Below are 20,051 nucleotides of genomic sequence, written 5' to 3'. Positions count from 1 at the left end.
TTAGACAGTCTCATAAGGAGGTCTCACATGTGCCTGATTCTGCATATGACCTTTTATGTCTGCTAGACACTGTAGATATTGTGGGCACCTTAAGAGTTTTGGTAGATCACTGTATATAGTTTAAGCCATGTTGTACTTGGCTAGAGCCCCATAGGTGTGAATGCAGAACTATGAGGCTGAATCCTCATTACTGTGCATAGAATTCCATGTTGCTGTGATGTTAAACTACTTCTCTTTTTATTGAGACAGCACTGGGTTGAGCAGGAAGTTATTGTGTGTGTTGTTTGACTGAGTTCTGAGTCTCTGATCCCCATGCTGGGTCCCTGAGAAGCCTTTGACTGCTCACTCTCACTACCCTGAGAGTCAAGTGTGGAACGGGTGTACTTGGCGCAGTTTGCAGAGCCATAGTAGGACGCATAGCAGAACACCAGAGGTAAACCACCCCACCACCATGGTTGAGGCCCAGGAGCCCGTGTCTGCCCTGTGACTCCTTCAAAGGGGTCTGACAGCAGCTTTTAAGCTTACAAGTGCAATTATGTTAACATAGTGTAACATACCACAATTTATGAGTTTATGTGATGTGAGAAAACAAAGAGTCCACCTAAATGCTTTCCACAAGTGACTAATGTTAAGTAGGATTGGCATGGTATCTTGAGCTGGTAGTTATCAAGTTAACAAAGAAACATTATTTTGGCACATAAGGAACTCTAGCAGCACTATGATTAATTCATGTTTCCAATCTGAATACCTTTGGTACAATATGGCTTTAAACACATCCAGACCTTTTGGCATCACTCCTCTATATGATCACTGAACTCCTCAGCAACGTGAAACATTCTAATATACGCAGAAGAGGGTACATATCTCTAATTTCCTTAGACATGTCCCTATTCATATTAATGTAATCCATAACAGCGTCGGATTGGTAACGCGGGCCCTCGGGCAATGCCTAAGGGGTTGGTGCCGAGTTCCAACTGTGGGCCGCTTTTTGGAGCAGTCTGCGGGCCAGATTTGGGTGGGGTCGCTGTTGTTCGGATACAGCCAGCGGCCCAGTGGTTGTCTGAGTGGCCTTTCTGGAGTCAGATGGACGCTCATTACCTCACGTTTAGCAACAGGAAGAGGTGTCACTTTCTTTCTCTCGCAGGGCTGGCCCATTAATGTATGCATGCCTAGCGGGGCAGGGTGCCTGAGCAAAAGTGGCCTCACTTGTTTTCAGTCACCAGTGTAAACGAATCCGTTCCTTTTTTTTTTATATCTCCCCCTCCCCCTTTTTTTTAAATAAAATTTCGCCGAAGCAGTGTTTTGAGGAAAGGCAATATGCAAATATGGGCCACTTTTTTTTTAGCATGCCTGGGCCGATTTTGAATCCTAATCCAACCTGATCCATAAAACATTGCACGGGCAGATGTATTATCTGTCACTGACACCTATATAGTAATTTTTCAAGATTCACCAGAATGTAAATCATCTGCCGTCATAGCCTACTAAAAGCTCTTGCAAGAATGGGCACACAGCGCCTCAACATTTTTAAAGTTAACAATAGCAACTGTACAGTTGTGGTTAAGTCTTATTTTCCATTGAAAATGCCATTTCTATTTTGCTAATAATTTTGGTCCAAATCTACATGGAAATTTGCACCTGCTCTGCTCACCGTTTTGATATGTCAAATTTGATGTAGATGTATCCAGGGAGGGAAAGTAAAAGAGGGGATCAAAAAAAGCATTCTTAGTTCCCCTTGTAATTTTGCTCTGCAATACAGCAACAATTGCTGAACTGAATTAAAGGCAAACTTGGCTTGAAATTAAAACTTTATTCAGAAGAGGGTCTTTTTGGTATTGGTTCAATAGTGTTGCACTATTTGCATGACAATAGGGTGAGGGGCAGGTCTCAGAGTGTCCATTAATTGGCCCCAAATCAAATATAAATAAATCCAACGGGAGAAGAAACAATTTTTGCCTTCATTCATTGTGAATAACTCAGAGTTGGGGTTAGCCCACGGACGCAATCTGATTAACTGGCGGTGGCAGGAATGCTTTTGCTGTTGGAACCATTGCAAGCCTGTGTCACAGAGAAAATAGTTACTGGAGTTAAAAGGGTAGGTGAAGTATTCCATGAACTCGGGCCAATGTGCGTGGCTACATAGGCACATATACACACCTCAAAATATTAAAGAGGTACCTCATTTTTGTTAATGGATGTGCAGATGTTAGAGTTCAAGGAATCTGGTTGGCAATTTGGGTCCAATGATACTTAGAAAGAGTCTGTGGGCCTTGTGGTATGCTGGATAGCTGCCTGACGCCATGCACGGCAAGATTACGGACAAGGACACTACAGCTTTTGTATGGGTCCTGTGTTTAGAACATGCTGCACCAGGGCACAAGTCTTTAAAAAAGAAGTGGGGGGACTAACCAAGTTAGGAAGTATGCCAGTGACATCATGGCATGTGACATCACAGAGCATGACATCACAGTGAGTGACATCACGCGTGGCATCACAGGAAGTGGCATCACAACCCATGACCTCACAGGAAGTGACATCAGAACTTAAGACCTCATATATGTTTACATATCATGAGTACATTTGAGCACATTACAATATTTTACAAATTAGATTTTACATTGGGGTTATGCCAAAAAAAGTATGCAACCTCGACGCAAAATCTGGGCCTCAACTTATATATTTATTTTTTAGAACCCTGCCACTAAGAAATTGTCAACAAGGAGAAACATAGCATTAAATCTGGTCTGCTTAAATGGCTGTAACATCTGTATTTTAAAATATCTTGTTGGTTTAAGGCTCCTGCTGCAGAGATCTTTGTATGTCAGCTAAATCTCAGGGAATAATAATAATGGTAAGATAACTCTGGAGGATAATGTATTTGCTGGACAGATCTGTATTTTGTCTAGTCCCAGTTTTGAATCAAAGTATCATAGCGGATTAATATGTCTCCTGCAAAGCACATTATGTAACACATAGATGACAGATTTACATCATATGTAAATGGGTAAGTGGGTTACTGCTTTTAACACACAGATAATTTTGCTACTTGAAGTTCATAAACTGTAATCCTTCTAATATAGTACAGTGAGCTATGAATTAAATGTAGCGTCTACACTTTTACCCTCACTGTATTATGTAAAAGATCCTGTACATTGATATACACACATGTGATTTATTGTCAATGTATAATGTTTACCTTTGATGTAAAGCACTCTAACACCCTGAATTGGGATGAGTAGTTCTAAAGCACTATAAAATAAATTAAATAGTGGTATTTATGTTGTTATTTGTGTATAAACTGGGACAGACCAACACATCTGATATTCTTAAGGTGCATGCATATCTCTTATATATAAGGACTGAACAAAGTCAGGAGCATGCCTCTCTTAAGTACCTGTGAAGTGTTAAAAAGCTGTGATCCTTTGGTTTCCCTTCATTGTAACTAGGTGTGAGTCTCCTGTTAACACCCAGCCAGGATATTCCAACAAAAGGAGGCCTGATGGCCTCTTAACTTAAGCCTTTGTTATAGGCCCAGCTGCAATCTGATCGGCCCCTTCCCCGCCTGCACGTTGCTGTTTGGAAGGAAAGCAGACAATGTGCATGGATGCGCTGCTAAAAGTGTCTGAAAATTACGCCCGGACAAGTTTGACATATTTCTGTGGGGCCCAACCTCTTCGCAGAGTAGAAAGTGTCACCCTGTGAAAATAGTGGGTAGATGCTATCTACTCACATGTACTCTCGACTTGCACCCTGTGTTGCATCCATCCTAAAGTCATGTGCAGCAGGCTTAGTGACATGTGGCCTGGCACACGCCTCTACTCAAAACAGAGAGGACAGCGGGTGGTAGCCCTCCACTGAAGAGCCAAGCTTTCGAAACATACCAACTTCTGGTGGTCAGCCAAAGAATCCCGCTCAGGACTTCTCAAATGTCCTAAATTAATTGCTATTATATAGATTGTCCATCAAAAGGTAGATCCTTTCTGTACACTTGTTCTCCCAGCTGATAAGAACAGAGTGCAAAACTGTTTTCCCCACAGTAGTGCCAAGGCGTCGAGGTGATAATCCCAGTTCCAGGTCATTTAGAGGGAAATGCAAAAAGGAATTCCTACATTTGTTTTTTATTTTTGCGGATAATACATATCGCACAAAATATACCTACTGAGGTTTGTCTGCTTTGAATGAAAGCAGAAAGCACAGTTGCAGGAGAGCGGGAAAGGGCAAGGAGGGTGGTGGGTTTGGTTAAGGGTGGCATTTTAGGTATTTTTTTCACATTGGGGGTATTTTTTTCACATTTGGATAGTGATGAGATGCCATGTAATGTATGGCTTCCTAATACTCCTCTTAGTCCCGACTGAGGGGTGTGGCTGAGCTGTTAGACAGAGCCGGTTTAGCCGGTTTAGGCTGATTTTGTTGCAGGGGGCCGATATTGGTGGTCCCCGGCGGCAACAAAAATGGTCCCCACCCTGGCGGCTCACCGGGAAAACGCCCGGTGCCCGCTACGGCCAGTCCGGCCCTGACTGCTCTGCCTCTGCGTAGCTGTTGAAAGCTGTGGCATATGATCATGGAGGTCGTACATAACATAAAATTATAGATGAGTAAAGAGAAAATTACAGGATGTATTTGACCTCGGAGTTCTGAGTGACATCATAGACAAATTGAGCTTGACTCTTTGGGAAAAACATCCCCGTAATGCACTGTTACCCAGCCATAATTCTATATTTATAACAGTGCCAATGGAGTGATATTACAGACCCACGTGGAGTGCCAGCCTGCACTTTATTTCTAAAGTCAATTCTGTTTAACTCAGCGTAATTTTATTTAAGGGTTAAGAGGGTAGGAACTAGACATTTAGCGACGGGACACTTCAAAGACGAGACCTAAGATTTAGAATCAAAGTACTCTCTCAAAGGACAGAGAACATTGTACTGCACCCAGAGTTTAGAGATGAGAAAGGATCAGGGCAATGGATCTCAGAAAGAGACTATACTTTGCACACACTTATATAATTTCGTCCCTTTTTTATCTGCTAACCTAATTCCCTCACATTTATTTATTTTCTGTTGTCTTGAGTCGGATAAACCAACTCATATAGAATTATTGCAAGTTCCTTGATATGAAAAATATGGAGTTCCTAACGTTAACCACTAGAGAGAGGCACAGGCCAATAAGAGTTCTGCAACTAGTAAGTGAATTGAATTGAAGTTGATAAACTGCGTTATGAAAAAAAACGGCATTTCAGACGGGAGGGTAAATGAAACATCTATTTTCTCAAATATAAAAAATGCAGGGTATGCATTTAAAACTGTGCCGCTCCGGCGTGTGCCTGTGATTCCCAGGGCCAATGCATATACTTTGAACCTCTGTTATTAGGTTTTTTTTTTTTTCTTTGCTAATTTTATTTGGTTTTGCCAGTGGTATAACCCATTAGGGTCACATACATACATAATATATCTCAGGACGAATTTGAGTGCTTTACTCCTGTAGCCCTGATACCAAAAGGAAACAATACAAAATAAGAACAAAAATAACAAACTCAAATGTGCACATATGGTCAGGGTCCTAGGCACCCCCCACAACCCTCCGATCCATGAAACACAATCCTAGATATGTAGGGTCTCTTCGCTCCCTGTAGCAGCATTCATATCTTGACCATACTGCCTGATTTTAACCCTTTCGCTGCAACGGCAATTCCGCCGCAGCGCTAAGGGGGTGGGGCAGCCGCGCGGCGCTCCGACGCTCATGACGGAACCGCTCCGTCATGGCCCTCGGGTGGGATGTGCTTGTGACGGAGCGGTTCTGTCATGGCCCCGCCCGTTCTTTAGAACATCAGCGCAGGCGCAAAATCAGCGCCGCGCAGGCGCGGCGAACGGGCCATGACGGGACCGCTCCGTCACCAGCACAGCCTACCCGAGGGCCTTGACGGAGCGGTTCGGTCATAAACGTTGGAGGGGTTAAAGTCCTTCTGTTGTTCGGCAGTAAGTATCGGCTGTAAATTCAATCCACTATAATCCGCCCACCTCTATCAGGCTTGTTGTTAGTTTTGAGCGACCTTTGACCCTGTCATCAGACAGGTCGCTCTCCACACCGCACAGCACCACCTCTGTGCGCTGCCCCTGAGCCTGCTGCTGCCGCTGCTCAGGTTCGAGCCTTGCGCTCGCTCTGCCCCCTCGTGCCGTGATTGCGCTTCTGCCTGCATTTTGCTGATTGGTCTTTAGTGCATTGTTCTTGTGTACGTATTGTGATTTTCACCCCCATTTGCCCTGAGAGTGCCCTTGTTTGCCTTCTGTACCCCCGCCCGCTCTCCCCTTTGTTTTTTTCTCCCGCTGCTGTGTCTCCGCCCCCCTATCGCCCATTTGCCACTCCGTTCCAACCTCTCAGCTGCTCCTCCCTCACACCTCGCCTTATGCTGTGTGCGCCAGCGGCGCGCGCCAAAGGCGCACCTAAGGCAATCCCGTCTGCACCCGTCCGCACCTGGACCACGCCCAGCGCCAGACCCCCTGTCTCCCGCGAACACCACAACGCCCAACACCACTACGATGCCAGCACCCTCCACGTACTCAACACCGGACAATCACACACCTGCTTCCTGGCCGTCCCGAAGCGCACCAAAGGACCCTTCTCCTGCCGGGGGAATCGCCATCATCCACAACTCCACCCTCAAGGTCTCGACCAACTTCGACAATACCGTCAGCACCGCCGAACACCTGCTCTTCCAGATCCACACAGATTCCAACACCACCCTCAGAGGAATTCTGATCTACAGACCACCCGGACCCTGGCCTCAGTTCAGCGACTCCCTCACCGACTTCGTCAGCACGCACGCCTTGCCTCCACAGACTACATCCTCCTCGGGGACCTGGACTTCCACCTCGAGAACAATAATGGTACCAACTCCACCACCCTGATTGACAACTTCGCCAACAACGGACTCAGACAGCTCGTCACAACGCCCACCCATTCCACCGGCCACACACTTGACCCCATCTTCTCCGCCAGCTCCCACGTCTCCTTCAGCCACACCACCGAACTCCACCGGACCGACCATCTCTGCATCCACTTCACCTTCCGGAAACCCACCACCATACCCAACAGATCCCCCACCGCAGCTGGAGCAAAATCCCCGAAGACCAGCTAAACACCACCCTCACCCGAAGCCCACCCGCCGACCCCACCGACCCTGACGCCGCCGCCAGCAACCACAGGCGCTGGATCAACGACTGTGCCGACACTCTCGTCCCGATCAAGAAACCCTCCAACAGACGCACCAACAAGAAAGCCAACTAGTTCTCCGTGGACCTCCAGACCTCCAAACAAACGTGCCGAAAACTAGAGAAGAAATGGCACCGCGAACAGACACCGGAGAACCACACAGCCCACAAGAACACCATGCGCCAACACCATCCCCTCTAAATCCTAGGCAACAAACTCCCTGTCGAAAATCAGGTTTGACACAAAAAAATTGATACACAAAAGCCTCAGTGTACTAACAAACAATAGAAATGTTTTTATAAACAAAGTATTGTTACCTTGTCCTAGGAACGTCATCTAGACTCAGGGGGTCCCTCTTATTAGATTGCCAACACCATCCCCTCATCAGAGCCGCCAAAAGGACCTCCTTCAAGGTACGCCTCGACAACAACGCACACAACAGCAAAGAGCTCTTCAACATCGTGAAGGAACTCTCCAACCCTAGCTCCAACACCAATGACAACCCACCATTGCAAGACCTGTGCAACTCCCTTGCCACCTTCCTCCATTACAAGATCGCAGACATCCACAACAGCTTCGACAACTTGACCACCCCAACAGCCAACGACACCTCAGACCCCACAGCGACTTCCTGCTCACCTGGACTAACATCAACAACAACGACACCATCAAAATCATGAACACCATCCACTCCGGCTCCCCATCAGACCCGTGCCCACACAACATCTTCAACAAAGCCAGCACGACCATCGCACCCCATCTCCGCAAGGCCATCAACATCTCCTTTGAGACAGTGACCTTCTGGGAGAGCTGGAAGCACGCAAAAATCAAATGCTTGCTCAAGAAACCCAAGGCAGACCGAGGGACCTCAAGAACTTCTGGCCGATCTCACTGCTCCCGTTCCCGGCGAAGGTCATCGAGAAAACCGTCGACAAACAGCTGACCCGCTACCTCGAGGAGAACAACATTGTGGACCCGCCCCAGTCCGGGTTCCGCAGCAACCACAGTAGCGAAACTGCCCTCATCGCCGCCACAGATGACATCAGGGCCCTGCTGGACAACGGCGAAACCGCGACCCTCCTCCTCCTGGACCTATCAGCCGCCTTCGACACTGTCTGCCACTGCACCCTGCGCACACGCCTCCACAACGCAGGGATCCGAGACAAGGTGCTGGAAAGGACCACCTCCTTCTTCTCCGGCAGAACTCAGAGCGTCCGCCTACCCCTTCCGTTCCGAAGCCTCCAAGATCATCTGCGGCGTACCCCAAGGATCATCACTGAGCCCGACATTGCTCAACATCTACATGGCCCCACTCGCCCACGTCGCCGGACTACACAACCTCAACATCATCTCCTACGCGGACGACACACAGCTTATCGTCTCCCTCACCAAGGACCTCCTCACCGCCAAAATCAACCTCCACAAAGGATTGAAAGCCGTCGCCAAATGGATGGAGAACAGTCGTCTGAAGCTGAACTCGGACAAGAAAGAAGGTCCTCATCCTCGGCTCTACCCCCTCAGCCTGGGACGACTCCTGGTGCGCGACCACCCTGGGAGCAGTGCCGACACCCACCGACCACCCACGCAACCTGGGATTCATCCTCCACTCAACACTCTCCATGACCAAGCAAGTCAATGCCGTCTATCCTCCTGTTTCAACACCCGCAAGATCTACAAGTGGATCCCCACCAACACAAGAAGAACCGTCACCCAGGCCCTCGTAAGCAGCAGGCTGGATTACGGAAACACCCTCTACACAGGCGCCCCGGCCAAACTGCTGAAACGACTGCAACGCATTCAGAACGCCTCCGCCCGCCTGATCCTCGGCATCCCCCGACACAGCCACATCACACCCCACCTGAGAGACCTGCACTGGCTGCCCGTCAACAAGAGGATCATCTTCAAGCTCCTCACCCACGCACACAAGGCACTCCACAACACTGGACCAGCATACCTCAACAGACGACTCACCTTCTACACCCCGATCCGCCAGCTCCGCTCCACCAACCGTGCCCTCGCTACCCTCCCTGCTTCTGAAGAGCGACCTTCGGTGGCAGATTGTTCTCTTACCTCGCCGCCAAGACCGGGAACACCCTCCCAAACCTCCTACGGCAGATCCAAGACCTACTAACCTTCAGGAGGCTACTCAAGACGTGGCTATTCAAGCAATAGCAGCACACACACACACACACACACCCCAGCGCTTTGAGACCCTCACGGGTGAGTAGTGCGCTCTACAAATTTCATGATTGATTGATTGATTGATTGTTAGCTGACATGATGAACCATGAGTTTATTCAGCAATCGTGGTTGTTATGCCTCCTTTCCAGTAGAAATTACGAATCAGGCGGCGTGGGATTACTGTATGGAATTCATACATGCCAACATTTTCAAACTGGGAAGTGGGAGGGTTTTGAAAAAAGAATTGTGGGGATGTATTTTCCCCATTGTTTTACTTTGCAGCAGAGGCGATTTCAGGTGGGAGACGCCTAAAATGAAGCTAATTTTTGCTTCAAACATCGGGAGTATCCCATCTGAATCGGGTCTGTTGGCATATATGGGAATTCCACTCTACCTGATCAGGACTGGTCTGGTGTTGCTGCACCCAGTTTTCCCTGTTGGTAAATTTGTGTAAGACTTTTATTACAATGCCGACCAAGCCTCATCCCCTTGCCCCAGACAACCTTTTTCTTTGGCAAGGGGAAGCATGCAATCCTCCCCCTGCCAAAAGTGTTCCCAGCCTCTATTCATGGAAATCACTGCTGCCATTTGCCTGTTTAAGGAAAACCGTGCCTAGGAGCTCCAAAGTCCAACCCCTTAAGCGGAGTGAAATACTGCGCTCCCGACAAGGAAATCTACAGAAGTAAATATATTTATGCCCTCCAGGAATCCCTTTGTGGATTACTAGCAGCCGTACAAAAAAAGGATTTTCCATCATCGACTCACGTTTAAGAGCATTTTTACTTTGAATAAGACCCTTTGTACTTAGGCTTGGTTGCTTAACCTTGCTATCCTATAAGAGTCATGTGCTAAAGTGGAGGTCTTGGTCATCCACTTGAAGTGTATTCCTGCTGTGGCCCCAGGACATTAGAGGGGGAACGGTCTCAGTTGTTACAGGTGAGTCTCAGTAGCACCTGCCTGCTCTAGACCTAAAAAAGGCCTCAAAGATACTCAACAATAAAGTGCAAGTCTCTGTTGAATGATAGAGGCTCCCCAAACTGGTAGTCCTTTTAACGTGAGTAATGACCATCCACATGACAAGGCCACCGGACACAACTAAAGGTTGATAGCATCTTATCAATTGTCAGGCCCTTTTCCCTATACCCAAACAGGGAAATTGCTGCCTTCTCTTCCTATGAAAATCCATGATGTTTGTCATGGCTGGGCCCCTGATTCAGCCTGATTGTATGTAGTGCTCATTAGAGTGTATGTGCATATATGAAAGGTGGGCACCCATGACTCTAGCCCCTAAGGTTGTAAGGTGCTCCTCAGGATTTAGAAGCGGGCAGTGCTGCAGTCTTCCATTCCCAGACTGTGCATGTATGTTTGTTTGACAACACATCCACTGATGGATCAAGGAGATCTTTTTGTGTTTATCTCCTCTACACCAAGCCACTTCCAGCTCTTGTCAGCCCGCGGCCTGACATTTGAACAATGGCTGCAGAGAAGGGAACACATCAGAGTTGAGGAAGGCTGGGATCAGAGGCGGAATCTTTGACTGGTTTTCTTCCCAAAGGGGGTGGGTAATGCACCTCAACACTGAGGACAAAACTTGCTGCTGCTGTAACCTCTACTCCCGCCCCCCTCCCGTACATAATGGCAACCGCTGCACGGTCGCTGCAGGGTCGCGCAGCGGGCGCGCTGCTGGCGCCCTCAAGGCGTGCCTAAGGCAAGCCCGTCTGCGCCAGTCCGTGCCTGGACCGCGCCCAGTGCCAGACCCCCTGGCCCCCACGAGCGCCATGACACACGACGCCGCTACGACTCCACCACTCTACACGCACTCAAAGCTGGCCGTCCCTCCACCTGCTTCCAGGCCACCCTGAAGCTCACCCAGATTCCCTCGCCTGCCGAAACTGCAAATATACCAGCCATCGCACACCTGCACGCCCTGCCCATCACACCACCACCGACCACAACAAACTCAGCTGCATACTACTCAACACCCGCTCAGTCCACAAACACGCAGTCGAACTCTGGGACTTACACGACTCCTCTGGCCTGGACGTCGCCTTCCTGACAGAGACCTCGATGAACACCTCCTCAGCGCCTGACATAGCCATAGCCATCCCGGACTGCTACAAGATCACCCGCAGGGACCGTAACAACAACAAACCAGGAGGAGGAATCGTCATCATCCACAGGAACACCATCAGAGTCTCAACCAACATCGAGGACTCCCTCAGCATGGCCGAACACCTACACTTTCAGATCCACGTCAATCACAACACCAACCTCAGAGGAACCTTCGTCTACCGACCCCCAGGCCCCTGGGCACAATTCAGCGAATCCATCGCTGACCTCACCCGCACACACGCCCTCGCCTCCACAGACTACATCCTCCTCGGGGACCTGAACTTCCACCTTGAGAACGCCGACGACCGTAACACCACAACCCTGATCGACAACCTCGCCAACCTCGGACTCAAACAGCTCGTCACGACACCCACCCACTCCGCCGGACACACGCTCGACCCCATCTTCTCCACCAGCAACCACGCTGCCTTCAGCCACACCACCGAACTCCACTGGACCGACCACCACTGCATCCATTTTTCCTTCATGAAACACACAGTGCACAACCAACCACAACATATCCCACACTGTAGCTGGAAAAAGACCAGCTCATCTCCACTCTCGCCCGAAACCTTCCATCCGAGCCCTCTGAGACCGACGCAGGAGCCCAAAACTTCAGACAATGGATCGACGACTGCACTAACACCCTTGCCCCGATCAGGAAACCCTCCAACAAACGCACCAACACAAGAGCCATCTGGTTCAACGCCGACCTCCGGAACTCCAAGCACACCTGACGAAGACTCGAGAAACAGTGGCGCAACGACCAGACACCAGACAACCATGCCGCCCTCATGAACGCCAGACACAAACACCACCAACTCATCTGATCCACCAAAAGAACCTCCTTCAAGGAACGCATCGACAACAACGGTCACAACAGCAAAGAACTCTTCAACATTGTGAAAGAACTCACCTCCCCCAGTTCTATCTCCAAAGACATCCCTATGTGCAAAGAACTCTGCGACTCCCTGGCCTTCTTCTTCCACCGCAAGATCGCAGACATCGACGGCAGGTGCCAACAACAGATGCTGACACCCCCGACTCAACACCCACCAAAAACACCATCCTTCTGCTCTCCTGGAACCACGTCAACAACGAAGACACCATCAAAGTCACGAACACCATCCACTCCGGCTACCCCTCTGACCCCTGCCCCCACCACATCTTCAACAAGGCAAGCTCCATCATCGCACCCCAGCTCTGAAAAATTATCAACAGCTCCTTCAAGACCCCCACCTTCCTGGAAAGCTGGAAACACGCCGAGATGAACACCCTATTCAAGAAACTCCGGGCAGACCCTAAGGACCTCCAGAACTTCCGACCCATCTCCCTGCTCCCGTTCCCAGCGAAAGTCATTGAAAAGACGGCTAACAGACAACTGACCCACTTCCTGGAGGAGAACAATGTCCTGGACCACTCCCAAACCGGATTCTGCAGCAACCACAGCACAGAAACCGCACTCATCGCTGCCACTGACAACATCAGAACCATACTGGACAACAATGAAAACGCGACCCTCATCCTCCTGGACCTCTCGGCCACCTTCGACACCGTCTGCCACCACAACCTGCGCAAACTCCTCCATGACGCAGGGATCCGAGACAAAACCCTGGACTGGATCACCTCCTTCCTCACCGGCAGAACCCAGAGTTTCCACCTCCCCCCTTTCCGATCCGAAGCCATTACGATCACCTGCGACATACCCTAAGGATCATCCCTCAGCCTGACCCTTTTTAACATCTACATGGCACCGCGCGCCAACTTCGTCCGAGCACACCACCTCGGCATCATCTCCTACGCCGACAATACCCAGCTGATCCTCTCCCTCACCAAGGGCCCGGCCACTGCCAAATCCAACCTCCACGAGGGAATGAAGGCCGTCGTAGACTGGATGAAGACAAGCCGGCTGAAGCTGAACTCGGACTAGACAGAGGTCCTTATCCTCGGATCTACCCCCTCCGCATGGAACGACTCCTGGTAGCCGGCCAAGCCGGGAGCTGCCCCGACACCCACCAACCACACACCCAACCTGGGTTTCATCCTGGACTCCACGCTCTCCATGACCGGGCAAGTTAACGCCGTCTCTTCCTCCTGCTTCAACACCCTCTGCATGCTCCGAAAGATCTACAGATGGATCACCACTGAAACCAGAAGGACGGTCACCCAAGTGCTCATCAGCAGCAGGCTGGATTACCGCAACGCCCTCTATGCAGGAACCACAGCCACACTCCAGAAGAGACTCCAACACATACAAAACGCCTCCGCATGCCTCATCCTAAGACTCCCCCGCCACAGCCACATCACCACCCACCTGAGAGACCTGCACTGGCTCCCAGTCAACAAGAGGATCACCTTCAAGCTCCTCATCCACACCCACAAAGCACTCCACAACGCCAGACCAACATACCTTAACAAACGACTATCTTTCTACACCCCAAACCACCAGCTTCGCTCCGCCGACATCGCCACCGTCCCACGCATCCGTCGAACGACCACCGGCGGCAGATCATTCTCCCACCTCGCCTCCAGGACGTGGAACACCCTCCCTGCCCACCTACAGCAGACCCAAGACCTGCTGACCTTCAGGAGCCTCCTCAAGACCTGGCTGTTCGACCAGTAGTTGCTTCCCCCACCCCCTTAGCGCCTTGAGACCCTCACGGGTGAGTAGTGCGCTCTACAAATGTATTGATTGATTGATTGATTGATTGATTGATTGATTGATTGAAAAATGTGTAGTGAGTACAACAAAAAGCTTTGTGGTTATGAAAAATACTCCAAATACTGGATGAAAATGCCAAACCCAGAAGTGCCCGCTGATGGTGACATGATTGTATTGTTGAGTTATAATAAAATGCAAATAAAAATGTTTTTTTAAAAAAAAAGAAAATGCCGAACCCAGCTGAGAATCCACTGGCTGAATTTCCTTACCACACTAAACTTAGGAAGAGGAAATTCAGCACCTACATTCTTCGGTTGATTTTGAGTTACTACCAAAAACTGTAGAGTTTCTTCTGTTACAAGCACATTCGAAATCGGGCTCTTAATTCTCCTCTCTGATATTTCCAACTTTTTTAACTGGGACTCACACTTGTGTCCCCATTAATTCACATTGAAATCACATTTGTAAGAATTTTTTTTGTTCACATATTTGTGATGTAAGTGAGCACTGGGTGGGGAAGTGATGGAGCTCTATGCTTTGAAATGCTTGGACCAGAACAGATAGAAGGAAGAACACATGTAAAGTTCATTTTCCTACCCTCTGCCCTATTCATTGCCCCTCTGAAAATTACATTTACTGTAATCCATCTCTCGTGTTCTCTTCTCAACTCTTCCATTATGACATGAAAATGATTCACATGTAAAATCTGTATTGAGGTAAAGTTATTTACGCATTTTGTTTTTGTAATAGGATGGTTCGACAGCTTTATTCAAAGCCGCCCACAAAGGCTACAGCGATGTAATAGAGGAATTACTAAAATTCTCTCCTAAGCTTGGCATTCTAAAGGTAGGTCATAGAAAGCTATTCCAAGTAAATTCTAAAACACTGATTTATGAGTGGAGGAGGAAGACTGGAGGATACATATTAGAAATAAGTCTAAGAGTTGGCGGTATAAGATTTGTTTTTTCCCTTCTTTATAAAGGTCAATAATTATAGGAAATGGCCCATAGCAAAGTCAAGTTGATTAATGTTTCTCCCTAATTGTTGTTTAATATTTAAGACAAAAAATATATAAAAATACTTTTAAATATATTCTATTCTTTATATTATTTCCTGATATTTTTGTTTAAGAGTTAATAGGCAGTGAAGACGGCCTAACGAGCATTGTGGTACATCGTTGTCACTTTGTCAGGCCTGAAAACCTTTTAGTATTGCACATGCTATGAGTGAAAAATGTGGTTAGGACACCCACCATGCAATGGTTTATCAATCAGGTATTAGAACAGATGCTACATGAAGAAAGCTCTGTTTCACCTGACATACCTCTATTACCCTGGCACGCATTCTGGCAGTCGCGAGTTTGCCACAAGCCGACCAGGCCACATGTCAGTACTTGACGCTTTGTACCAACTGTTGGCACATAGGACCCACTACAACCAAACCTTCTTCCACGCAAACATGCAGGTCTACCTGTGATTGTTCCATTGTTTCTGCTGTACAACATCACACTGGTGGCAGTTGTGCTAAATAAATAACCACATACTGAGGTAACCAAGATTTTAAGCAGACCTTTTGAGTCATTGCCATTCACTGACTGGAGCTCCAGGTACAAGGATTTAGGTCCTTCTGTATCAACACATTTGTAAAAATCCGCAGAATGGGCTTTTACGCATCAGGCCATTGGTTTCAGTTCAAAGCCGCCTATGGTGGGAAGTTGCACCTATACATAGGATACATGGAACATGCCCCACAGAGGTTTGGCATCATTCGTGCCATAGCAAAGGGTGGTTTAAATTGGCATTAAAACTCTCCAGACTGGTATACCTTTTACTTATCTATTAAACGCATTCAGATGACATTAGCACAGTGTTGTGGTGTCTATATGTTGCTTTGGCTATTCGATATTGTACTATTGTACTACTGCTTCCTGATGAGTTTCTGTTGAAAGAGAATGCATCGTACCACCTGTGCATTTAAATTCACTTAGCAAAAAAAAGGTGTTACAACTAAGTGAGTTTTTATTTTCACAATCTTTTCAACACAAGAAGAGTGCTTTCCATTGCTTAGTTTGAAATTGTGTTTGCCACTGCTCAGCAGGGCACTTGTCTTAGAGGGCCAGTATTACATTCAAAAAGTATGTAATTCGATTGTAAGTCTGGCTTTTGAGAGTGCAGCTGACAAACAGGCCTATTCTTTTGTTGGCTTTCTTCAATCAGCCTCTTTCAGCTATTGGTTTGAGATTTTGTCAGTCACATCTTTGCTCAGTGCAGTGGAGTATTCATCTCTCACCTAATACTACTGACTGTTTCGGTGTACCTGCCTCCACTTGAGTGCTTGCAATGAATTCCAAGAGGGTCTACTTTAGAACTATATCCATCTGTGTTGGCTTCTGATGGCTTTCTCCTGTGTGTCCCACACCGAAGACCCACTGACTTTGCCAAAGTTTGTTAGAGGTTGCTCTCTGTATATGGGCTACATTTCAGTAAAATCACTGAAAACCCCGGCTTGAGGGTCAGAATAAAAACTATAATGATCCCCACATCAAGTGAGAAAAACTCCCAGGGTGGGGGGGGGGTCATTCATTTTTTTGTTGTTCAAAAACAAACTCCTGCTTTGGCAGTTTGGTTTTGAAAATCAAAAAAAGCGAAACGTTTGGAGGATGGCCGTCAAAACTGACACTGTCTGTCCACCCGCATTTTAGTACATTGAAAAGATATGCCGAAACAGCGATTGCCTTCACTGTACAAAGATGGCCACTGGGCCAGTGGTCTTTTCTAAATTTGGCTGGGGGTACTCTGTCAGGGAGGCAGAAGTAATGTCCTGTGCCACCCTGATGGGCTGTACTCTACATGCCAAACCTTAAATCAGGCCCTTAGTCGAAATTTAGGTGCCTATTGTCGGGTTTGCAGGTACAGAGAAACTCTATTGGCCATTCCGAAACCACTCAAAGCTCGCTGGGTGTCATACTCAGAAACACGCAATTACGACGAGCCCCTGATGTACCAGGACAAGGTATAATGAAAACACAGCCACAGCTCTCCAGAAAGAAGGGTACAACACAATCATATATCAGCCCTGTTCAAAAGGTATACTTGATCATAAACATATGACCAAATTCACCTTTTTCTCACCTGCCAGATATTCACAAAGGGATTCCTGATAGACATAACCCCATTTATGGGTTCAGGGTTCTCTGTTACAAGTGCTGAGATCTTAACAGCCTTAAATTCCACGCAAGAGATCGGAAACTGGGCATCGAATGTGTAGTTTGCCTTGGAAGTTTTGGAAAGTCCACAATCTCCTACATTTGGGTATTAGAACATCCCCATCCATTCCATTTCCACCACATAAAAGGTCCTAAATTTACTCCACTCCAGGCCTGAAGTAAATACCATTCTGTGACAACCACCAGAAAAAGACAACCCGGACTCCAGGTGGTGATTGAAGATAGTCTTTATTTGCAAGACTAGATTAACGCGACCTCAGCCACAGCCTCACTTCTTCGAGCCTGTCACACAGTCCCCGGCGCTCGCCTTGGAACGCTGGTCGCGGTGACATTCTAAGTGATGTCACCGCGAGCAGCTCCATTACATGCGAGGCACCGGGGGGAGTTCTGATATGGAAGATACCACACATCCCCCTTCCCTGCGGAAATACAACATGAACAGAACGAAACTTGTAGAATGCACCAGGTGAGACAGAGGCACCCAACGGGGGCGAATGACCATCATAGTTCCTGGGCCTGGCAAGAGGCTAGACCAAAGACAGGAGGGTAACAACAGTTACATCATAACATACTGATCAAAAGGCCTGGGGGTCTGGTCGCCCTCCTGCTAGACCTGATGCTCGTGTGGGGGACCACGGTTTGCCTCTTAGTGGTGGAACTGAGGTCCAGCCTGGGATCTCCCTCCCGTCCCCTAGAATTCTCAGGGTCTCTCACTGTCGGGTGGTATTTTACAACCCTCCCAAGGTTCCATATTTTCCCTTCTTGTGTCTTGACTGCATTTTTGAATAGTTTTGTGATCTTGGTGGGGTTAGTGTACTCTGACCAACTTGCCTTCCCAGTTCGAGCTCTGATCTTAATGCTGTCTCCCACTTTGTACTCTACCACACGCGTGCCCTTGTGCCGGTCATATCCTTCTTTCCTTCTTTCCATGGCTTCCTCTTGCTTCTTCAAGCTTTCAACTTCTTTAGTTCGATCTGACCGCCCCTTGTGCCATTCCATCCATCCTGGGGTTAGCTTTGTGTTAGGTACCCTGGCGCAGAGCAATTCAAACGGGGTGACTCCCGTCGTCTGATGTGGTGTGAACCTGTAGGCTTCTAGCCGTCTCCACGCCTCTTCCTTCCAACTTATTCCGCTGGCCCTGGCCAATTGGATGCTTTCTTTGAGGGTTTTGTTAAAACGTTCGACCATGCCATTTGTTTCTGGGTGATAGAGGGCGCAACGCTTGTGTCTGATGCCTCTCCCTTCCAGAAAGTCTTCCATTTCCTTCGAACATAGCTGTACACCGTTATCCGTCAGAATGTTGCTAGGTAGCCCTTCCTGGATGAACACCTCTTCTAGGAAGCTGATGACAGTTTTTGTCGTGACTTCGCTGACAAACTTTATCTCTGGCCATCTGGAGTATAGATCCACAAGTACCAAAATGTAGGGTGTCCGCTGTTCTCCCGACATTGGGCCCACGATGTCCAGTGCCAACTCCTCCCACGGTCCAGAAGGTGGCGGCCTGCTCACCATGGGGGGCGTCTGTTGCCTCAGGACCTTGTCGCTGTTACTGCACGGGATGCACTCTCTAATTTTCCTTTCAGTGACCAGATCCATGTTCGGCCACCAATAGCTCTCCCTGAGTCTCTGCTTGGTTTTGGTGATGCCCAAATGCCCTTCGTGGGCTAGCTCGACCAAGTTGTCCCTCACAGTTGCAGGAGGTACAAGTCTCGTACCCCTGAATAGACATCCGTCTACTATGGATAACTCGTCTTTAATGGCCAGGAATGGACGCAGGTTTTCATCTTGTTTGTCACTGTGCTTCCAACCGCCTTTTACTCTTTTGTAAATCTCCTCCAGGATTTTGTCTCTGGGCAGTGACTGTAAGGAGAGTCGCATGACCTTCACAAGGGTAAACCTGGAAAAACTGTGCATGGTGCAGTGTTCCCGGCACTCCTGGGAATGTTTCCGAATCAATAAAACTAGGAAACTACGGGGCAGATTTACAAGCCTCTTGCACCACTTTTGCGTCACTTTTAACATGGGAAAACTACTTTGTGTATCGGACACATTGAGTGTGCATGTACATAACCATGTTGCTACTTATTTTAAAAAAATGTCTTTGAAGTCTTCTCGAGTTCATTACACATTTGGAATCCTTTGTTTAAAATATATTTTCAATATCATATAAATGAGTTTTTGTAAGAAAAAATGAAGATAAGATATTGAGTTGAGCAATTTTAAGCATGTCACTCTTCCAGGCGATCTCACATGAAATGTTTGGCTTGCTTACGATATTTTAAACTGCATATATTAGTATGATGAATTAAAAAGCACCACTGCAAATAAGCTTTGTCATAAGGCGTGCCCCCAGGCCCTACTAAAATTCTTTAGCTTTTTTGCAGTATTTAACATTTAATTGAATAATTGTGAGAACATATTTTAGTCGTTTTCAGGGCCTCAGTGAAGTTATTTTACATGAGTGGACAGCATTAAAAAGTGTGAGGACCGGTGAACAAAGTTAATGTTAAAATATAAAGCATATAAGCATGTCACTACTATATGTTTATCATAATAAACTCAAAGAACTATGTACAGGAATCACCTGAGCATGCAACTTGGATTCTAGTAAGTATTACAAATAGTCATCCTTGGAAAATAAATCGTGAATGTTTTTCATGG

At 47.7% G+C, this 20,051-nt stretch overlaps 1 protein-coding gene across 1 annotated transcript in view; it reads left to right on the top strand.

Moving 5' to 3' along the window:
- Positions 1 to 20,051, top strand: part of ANKRD29 (ankyrin repeat domain 29) — a 368,662-nt gene that overhangs the window by 294,086 nt on the left and 54,525 nt on the right. Inside the window, exon 8 of the mRNA XM_086966940.1 lies at positions 14,915 to 15,010. Within this exon, the coding sequence (XP_086823066.1) occupies positions 14,915 to 15,010 (96 nt within the window). The remainder of the gene's footprint in view (positions 1 to 14,914; positions 15,011 to 20,051) is intronic.

The sequence above is a fragment of the Lissotriton vulgaris genome, chromosome 4_1 (genome assembly GCF_964263255.1).
Source record: "Lissotriton vulgaris chromosome 4_1, aLisVul1.2, whole genome shotgun sequence".
Lineage (NCBI taxonomy): Eukaryota > Metazoa > Chordata > Amphibia > Caudata > Salamandridae > Lissotriton > Lissotriton vulgaris.
This window is presented reverse-complemented; position numbering and strand designations above follow the sequence as displayed.